Here is an 8,731-nt window from a genome sequence, read left to right as displayed (position 1 = left end):
TGTGACGGTCTGGAATGCATTGCCTGAGAGGGTGGTGGAAGCAGGCTGCCTCACATCCTTTTAAAAAGTACCTTGATGAGCACTTGACATGTCATAACATTCAAGGCTATGGGCCAAGTGCTGGTAAATGGGATTAGGTAGGTAGGTCAGGTGTTTCTCACGTGTTGGTGCAGACTCGATGGGCCAAAGGGCCTCTTCCGCACTGCGAGATTCTGTGTGATCTACCTTATCTAAACCTATCATAATCTTGTACACCTTTATTAAATTTCCCTCAATCTCCTTTGCTTGAAGGAGAACAAAACCTTCCAGCTCATATCCCACATCCCTCGACCCATTCTGTTAAAACACCTCTGTCCCCTCTCAAGGACCCTCACATCCTTCATAATGTGTGGTGATCACTGGTTTGCACAGGCCCAGATGTTCTGTGTCCATGTGTGTGACGTCATCACACATCGACAGTTACACGGTGACATCATCACACATCAACAATTACACGGTGACATCATCCCACATCAGCAATTACACTGTGACATCATCCCGCTCCCCAGGTATTTCCTCAACTGGGAGATTTTTCTCTGACTCCAGTGCTTCTGATATCTTTCCAGCTGCAGGATCCAGCAGGAGAATTTAAAGTTGAACCTCGAAATTGTTTCACAGGTGAGTATTTTTGACTATTCATCTACAATTTAAAGATTTTGGTTTTATGCTCTGTTGTCTATGCTCTGTTGTCTGTGCAAAGTTCCATGGCTCTGAGGTTGGTGTGAATGCCTTCTCAGTTACATTGTTAAGGTTTGTCAATAAGATTGTTCAGGTAAACATGTGATGGGTATTTGAACACAATGAAGTAGGGGATAGCTGGGACACTGGGTGTGGGTGAGCAGTGTTGACAGTGAACCAAGTCAACAAACTTTCTCAGCAAGAAAAGGCCCTGTGTCTTAGTTTTCACTTGACCAATTGGTGTGGATCCTGTTAATGGCTAGTGTGGCTTCTTTCCTGTGGATCTGAATCCCATGTATATTGTTACGATTCTTGGCCAGACACATATGCGATCGGGTGAGGGATCAATAACATTTTGTTTCAAGTAGATGAAGGTTGAGATTTAAGACACCTACTTTTGGAAAAAGGCCACAAGTTTCCATGGGTTTTGAACAACAATAAAACAAAATTTACTGTACAAGTTCAGAAAGATAAAACAATTTACAATCTGTACCTGATACGCGAACATTCAAGGTAAGTATGAGGTACATGTGAATTAACAGATGAACTGTGATGAGACACACCACAGTACAGAGTAAATGACAGATGCAACCAAAAGAGATTCCATGGATTTCACAACAATCCACCCAGACATTAGTTCCACTGTGAGTCAACCAATCTCACTGAAACTTAGTCTTTCTCAAGAGGGTTTCCAATCTCCAGCTTCGAAGATCTCACCTGGAATTCTCTCCAAAAGTCATTCCCACTCAGATGGCTTTAACAATTGCCCACCTCGCAGAGTTTCAGTCTCGCTTTCCAAGATTCCTTCTTCCTGGATTCCCAAGTACAATCAAACACTAGCTTGCACTAGCTGAGACTTATGGCCATGCCAAACAGAACACCATTGCTCCAAAGGGGTACCTTTGCTTCAACAGCCCTCTTTAGTTAAAGTCTGCTCCCTGCAGCCTTTTCTCTAAATTTTTAACTCAACTTAACTGGGACCTCTACCTGTTCCTGTGGCACCTATTGCCTGGCAACTCCCGGAAATAACAGCCTCAAGAAGAGCTGTTCACTGACTCTAGAACTGATCTGGTGTTCTATCAAAACACTCCCAGAGGATCCCACCCTTGTTACTAGACAGGAACCAACGTAACAAGCATTGGAACATCCTGTACCTTAAATGTTACAATCTCCTCAGGTTGCTAATTTATAGGGACCCAGGATGAATTGAATTTATAACACAATCCATTGCTCTGTTTCAGCTCTGTCTTCTCTGCTATTGTCCAATTCCTCTGCCTCTAATACTGGGTGTATTTTAGGTACGTTTAGTATTTAATTGTTACTTTTGCTGACTGTGTCTCAATGAGGTTACCTCCGCTGCCCATCCCCTGACCATGTGCTGCTGTCTTCCCAGCTTTATCTTCCCACAGTACCTTTCGTAGTCAGGAATTGTTTTTCCTGCACTATAGTCCATTTCTCTTCCGCCTCTGAGCTTATGTTGACCATCAAATTCTGCAACATTTTTAGTCCCTTTAATTTGTTCTGCACACCCTGAAATGTTTATTCTGTTTCCCTCTCCACAGATTTTGCCAATCCCCAGTTGCCTGTGGGGAAGATGATGTTTGACCTTCTTGAACCGCTGCAGTCCGTGAGGTGAAGGTGCTCCTACAATGCTGTTAGGTAAGGAGATATTCACCCAGTGATGATGAAAGAACAGTGATACATGTCCAAATCAACAACAATCATTTTTGTTTCATCACACTTTTAATGTGATATAATGTACCAAGACATTTCACAGGCATGTCACAAAGTAACATTTGACACTGAGCCACATGAGGAGATATTAGGGCAGGTGACCTAAAGCTTGGTCAAAGAGGTCACTCTTAAAGGGAATCTTCTTAATTCTTCCAAGGGATGTGGACTTCGCTGGCTGGACCAACATTACTGACCATCCCTAATTGCCCTTGAGAAGGTGGTGGTGAGCTGCCTTCTTGAACCACTGGATTTCACATGGCGTAGGTACACCCGCAGTGCTGTTAGGGAAGGAATCCCAGCATTTTGACCCAATGACAGTGAAGGAACAGCCGATATATTTCCAAGTCAGGATGGCGAGTGGCTTGGAGGGGAGCTTCCAGGTGATGGTGTTCCCATGTGTCTGCTGCCCTTGTCCTTCTAGATGCTAGTGGTCATAGGTTTGTAAGACACTCTCTAAGGACCCTTGGTGAATTCCTACAATGCATCTTGTAGATGGTACAGACTGCTGTTACAGTGCATCGGTGGTGGAGGAACTGAATGTTTGTGGATGTGGTGCCAATCAAGTGGGCTGCTTTGTCCTGGACAGTGTCAAGCTTCTTCAGTGTTGTTGGAGCTGTACTCATCCAGGCAAGTGGAGAGTATTCCATCACACTCCTGACTTGTAGATGGTGGAAAGGTTTTGGAGAGTCAGGAGGTGAGTTACTCACCACAAGATTCCTAGCCTCTGACCTGGTCTTGTAGCCACAGTATTTATATGGCTGGTCCAGTTGAGTTTCAGGTCAATGGTAACCCCCAGGATGTTGATAGTGGGGGATTCAGCGATGGTAATGCCATTGAATGTCAAGGGACGATAGTTAGATTCTCTTTTGTTGTAGATGGTCATAGCCTGGCACTTGTGTGGGGTGAATGTTACTTGCCACTTGTCAGCCCAAGCCTGGATGTCACCCAGATCTTGCTGCATTTGAAGATGGAGTTATTCAGGATCTGAGGAGTCATGAATGGTGCTGAACATTGTGCAATGATCAGAAAATGCCCCCACTTCTGACCTTATAATGGAAGGAAGGTCATTGATAAAGCAGCTGAAGATGGTTGGGCTGAGGATGCTACCCTGAGGAACTCCTGCAGTGATATCCTGGAACTGAGATGACTGACCTCCAACAACCACAACCATCTTCCTTTGTGCTAGGTATGACTCCAACCAGCGGAGAATTTTCCCCCCGATTCCTACCAACTCCAGTTTTGCTAGGGCCCCCTGATGCCACACTCGGTCTTATGCAGCATTGATGTCAAGGTCAGTAACTCTCACCTCACCTTGGGAGTTCAACTCTTTTGTGCATGCTTGAACCAAGGCTGCAATGAGGTCAGGAGCTGAGTGGCCCTGGCGGAACCCAAACTGGGCGTCAGTGAATAGGTTATTGCTAAGCAAGTGCCGCTTGATAGCACTGTTAATGACCCCTTCCATTACTTTACTGATAATGAAGAATAGGCTGATGCGGCGGTAATTGGCCGGGTTAGATTTGTGCTGCTTTTTGTGTACAGGACATACTTGGGCAATTTTCCACTTGCCGGGTAGATGCCAGTGTTGTAGCTGTACTGGAACAGCTTGGCTAGGGGTGCTGAAGGTTCCGGAGCACAAGTTTTCAGTACTATTGGCTGAATATTGTCAGGGCCCATAGGCTTTGCAGTGTCTAGTGTCTTCAGCCGTTTCTTGATATCACGTGGAGTGAATGGAATTAGCTGAGGACTTGCATCTGTGATTCCGGGGACTTCCAAAGGTAGAGAGGTTTAGGGAGGAAATTCGAGAGCTTGGGGCCTTGGAAACTGACAAATGGCTGCCAGTGGTGGAGGGATTAAAATCAGGAATGCTCAGGAGGCTGGAATCAGAGGAGTACAGATATCTCGGAGGGTTGTGATACTGATGGAGATTTTTGAGTTCGGGAGCGGCCATGGAAAAATGTGAAAGTAAGGATAAGAAATTGAACATTTTGGTGTTTCTTAACCTGGAAACTTTGTAGGTCAGTGAGCACAGGGGTGATGGGTGAACAAGACTTGGTGAGAGTAAGCACACAGGCAGCAGAGTTTTGGATGACCTCAAGATTACAGGGAGGGTGAATGTGGGAGGTCGGCCGGGAGTGTGTTAGGATAGTTAAGTCTAGAGATAACAAAGGAATGGATGAGAGTTTCAGCAGCAGATGAGCTGAGACTGGGCTGGAGTCGGGCGATGTTACTGAGGTGGAAATAGGCGGTCTTGGTGATGATGTGGATATGTGGTTGGAAGCTCATCTTGGGGTGAAATATTTCACCATGGTTGTGAACATTCTGGTTCAGTCTCAGACAGTTGGCATGGAGAGGGATGGAGTCGGTGATCAGGGATTGTAGTTTGTAGAGAGGACTGAAGACAATGGCTTCAGTCTTCCCAATATTTAAATAAAGGAAATTTCTGCTTATCCAGTACTGGATATCAGACAAGTTAGGACGGTGTGTGACTTGAAGGGGAACTTGGAGGTGATAATGTTCACATACACCTGCTACCCTGGTCCTTCTGGGTGGTGGAGGTTGAGGGTTTGGGAGGTTCTGTCCAAGTTCTGGTTGAATTGTAGAAATATAAATCCCGTCTGCTTCACCAATTCCGAAGAAGTGTAATACAGTCTCGAAACTTTAACTCTGTTTCTCTCTCCACAGATGCTGCCAGATCTGCAGAGATTTTCCAGCACTTTGTTTTTATCCCTCTCCTTCACCCCCCTCTCCTTCACCCCCTGCCTTTCCCTCTCTCTCTCTCACCCACTCCCATCTTTCTCTCTCTCTCCTCCAATCGAGGCCAGAGTCTTGTGTAGGCCCAGACCAGGTGGCAGGTTCCCTTCCCTGAAGGACATTAGTGAACCAGTTGGGTTTTTATGACAATCCAGCAGTTTTCATGGTCACTTTTTCCTCGTGCCGGCCCCACAAATTCCCAGATTCATTCAGCTCAATTTCACAACCTGCCGTTGTGTTTTTGTGGGTTCTCTCTCACTCCCTTTTTTCTGTTTTAAATCAATTTCACAGGGTATTAGAAGGGGAGGATTTGCAGTCGGGAAACTGAAACTAAACATCACATCAGGATCTGACAGAATTTCCCAGTCTATCGGAAGCTGAAGATCATCGGATTTCAAACATGGAAGGAAAAAGCACCGTTCACACTGGGGAGAAGGTGTGGAAATGTGGGGATTGTAGGAAGGAATTTAACTACCCGTCTGAGCTGGAAACTCATCGGCGCACTCACACTGGAGAGAGACCATTCACCTGTGCCATGCGTGGGAAGGGATTCACTCATGCATCCAGCCTGCTGACACACCAGTGAGTTCACACAGGGGAGAGACCATTCACATGCTCCCAGTGTGGGAAGAGATTCACTCAGGCATCCAACCTGCTGATGCACCAGCGAGTTCACACAGGGGAGAGACCATTCACCTGCTCCCAGTGTGGGAAGAGATTCACTCAGGCATCCAACCTGCTGATGCACCAGCGAGTTCACACTGGGGAGAGACCATTCATCTGCTCTGCATGCGGGAAGGGATTCACTCAGGCATCCAACCTTCTGATGCACCAGCGAGTTCACACTGGGGAGAGACAGTCCACCTGCTCCGAGTGTGGGAAGGGATTCACTCGATCATCCAACCTGCTGAGACACCAGCGAGTTCACACTGGGGAGAGACCGTTCACCTGCTCTGAGTGTGGGAAGGGATTCACTACCTCATCCCACATGCTGAGACATCAGCGAGTTCATGAGACATGACAGTGATTGGATTTTGCTGTTGATCACATCCACGACTGAACCATGTTCATTGAGATCTGTTTCTGCTGATGTTTATAAACTCCAGATAAAATTCAAATAAAACAGCTTTGTGTTAAACACAAAGTGCTGAGTCTATTAATCCAGTGCTTCCCAAACCTTTCCAAGTGAGACCCCATGTTAATGTTTCAGACTTGGTGTGACCCAAGAGTGAAAATCTGGGGATTACAGGAGATGTTGAGCGGGAAAGAGGCTTCAGGCAAAGTTTGGACAATTGTTATTCTGCAGAAAGTACTTCAAGCAGCTAAATATTTGCAATTGCTCAATGAAAAATTAGCAGATTATAAAGTCTACATTGTAAATTGGACTCATGTATAGTTAACTCAATGATTCTCTTAACTCTCTATAATTCTTCACTAAATAAAATCTTGAAGTTCCAATTCTGTGTGTGCAGGATATTTCATATAAATGACTTTCAATTACACACAGATACAGCTTTTATCATAATCACTACAATAGGGTTTTAGTTATATACAACAGAAGCTATTAGCGTGATATACAGGCAGAAAGGTGCTTTCTCCTCTACAAATATTTAATGGCTCATAAAACCTTTAGTAATCCTAAAAATATACTTTTCGAAATGGTGAACGTACATCCCTCAAATTCAGACTGATCCTCCTTTCGTCTGCTGAAATGACAGAAGAGGTAGAAAGCTTTTTTGAATCTATCATAATCCCCAGGATGTGTGTTTGTCTTAGTTCGGTAACGACGAATGAATTGGGGGAGTTGATGAATAGAAAACAAAACGCCTACCTTTTCACGGGCGTTTTATGCAGCAATCAAGCCTCAGATAGCAGCCATGAGAGCTCGTCCACCAATAGGAAAAGGTGAGGATTTAAGGGGCCCTCGTAGCTGTCAGGGGACAGTCCAAGCTCCCTGGCAGCCATGGATGCCTCAGAGCTCGCGAGCCCAAAATCTCATCACTGGGGATCACGAGCCACAATTTGGGAAGCTCTGTTTTAATAACTTGAAGTCAAGTTAGTTTATTATGAAATGCTCCCCTCTCCCCTGTCACCTCCATCCTCACCTCCAACAACAAGTGTGAGGAGCTCATTGAGCTTCTTTGTCACTAAGATTGAGACAATCCGATCAGCTGCCTCTGCTGCTTCCCTCCCTTCCAATAGCCCACCAGGACAAACTGTCTCCAAAGTTCCCCTTGTTCAAGCCTGAACTCACATCTTTCTTTAGTTTCTCTCCCATTTCCCCACATGGCCTCTCAGTGCTCATCTTGTCCATGAGACCCACCTCCTGCTATCGACCCTATTCCCAATAAACTGCTGATCCCCCAACTTCCCCATGTTTACTGATATTGTTAACAGTTCTCTCTCTTCAGCTATTGCCCCCCTCTCCTTCTAATCATCATTCCCTTCCTCAATAAACATCCTTGACCCCACCATCCTTGAAAACGACTACACCATTTCCAACCTCTCTTTCCTTTCCAAAGTCCTTGAAAATGTTGTCACGTCTCAAATCCATTCCCATCTTTCCCAGAACTCCCTGTCTGAATCCCTCCAATCAGGTTTCTGCCCTGCTACTGTACTGAAACAGCTCTGATCAAAGCACCAATGACATCCTATGGGACTGTGACAAAGGTAAACTATCCCTTCTCATCCTTCTTGATGTGTCTGCAGCCTTTGACAAGGTTGACCACACCATTCTGCTCCAATATCTCTCCACTGTCATCCAGCTGGGTGGGGCTGCTCTCTCCTGGTTCCATTCTTCTCAATCTAATCATAGCCAGAGAATCACTTGTAATGTCTTCCCTTCCCACTCCCACAGTTACCTCTGGTGTCCCCAAAGGATCCAGTCTTGGCCTCTTATTTCTCATCAACATGCTCCCCACAACAACATCATCTGAAAACACAGTGTCGGTTATCACATATACACTGACAGTGCCCAGCTCTACCTCACCACCACCTCTCTCCACTTTTGTTAAACTATCAGACTGTTTGTCTAATATCCAGTGGTGGATGTGCAAAAATGTCCTCCAATTGAATATTGGGAAGACTGAAACCATTGTTTTCATTCCCAAGCTACCAACTCCATTTCTCTCCCTGGCAACTGTCTGAATGTAAACCAGACTTTTTGCCCACGTGATGTCAGGTTTGACCCCGAGATGTGATTCTGAGTCGGGTGTGTGTGTCCCGGTGATTTTCCAGTCACACTGATGATTTAAATATTTCCCCACAGACAGAACAGACAAACATTTCTCCTTCCATAATCAGAGGCTGATAATTTATGAATTCAGTGATTCTATAAGATCTTGAGATTTTTGCTTTGAGTTTCTCATTTGAAAATCCTCTCCCTCTAATACCCTGTAAACAGAGTTGACAAAAGCCATCGCTGTCAGTACAGGATAGAAATTCAGAACAGACAATTCTAGTTCCAAGGGATATTCTTTCTCCTTTCATTCCCCCAAATCTATAATTCCCTGTCCCACACACTCCTCCC

General features: G+C 45.2%; 1 protein-coding gene across 1 annotated transcript; it reads left to right on the top strand.

The window, feature by feature from the left end:
* The first annotated feature begins 605 nt into the window (after positions 1 to 605).
* On the top strand, positions 606 to 6,658 carry LOC144673923 (uncharacterized). The gene is made up of 3 exons (XM_078535524.1): positions 606 to 657; positions 2,280 to 2,376; positions 5,494 to 6,658. The coding sequence occupies exon 3, from the start codon at positions 5,861 to 5,863 to the stop codon at positions 6,221 to 6,223; it is 363 nt and encodes a 120-aa protein (XP_078391650.1). The 5' UTR covers positions 606 to 657; positions 2,280 to 2,376; positions 5,494 to 5,860; the 3' UTR covers positions 6,224 to 6,658.
* The last annotated feature ends 2,073 nt before the right edge of the window (positions 6,659 to 8,731 follow it).

The sequence above is a fragment of the Cetorhinus maximus genome, unplaced genomic scaffold (genome assembly GCF_964194155.1).
Source record: "Cetorhinus maximus unplaced genomic scaffold, sCetMax3.hap1.1 HAP1_SCAFFOLD_514, whole genome shotgun sequence".
Taxonomy (NCBI): Eukaryota; Metazoa; Chordata; class Chondrichthyes; order Lamniformes; family Cetorhinidae; genus Cetorhinus; species Cetorhinus maximus.
This window is presented reverse-complemented; position numbering and strand designations above follow the sequence as displayed.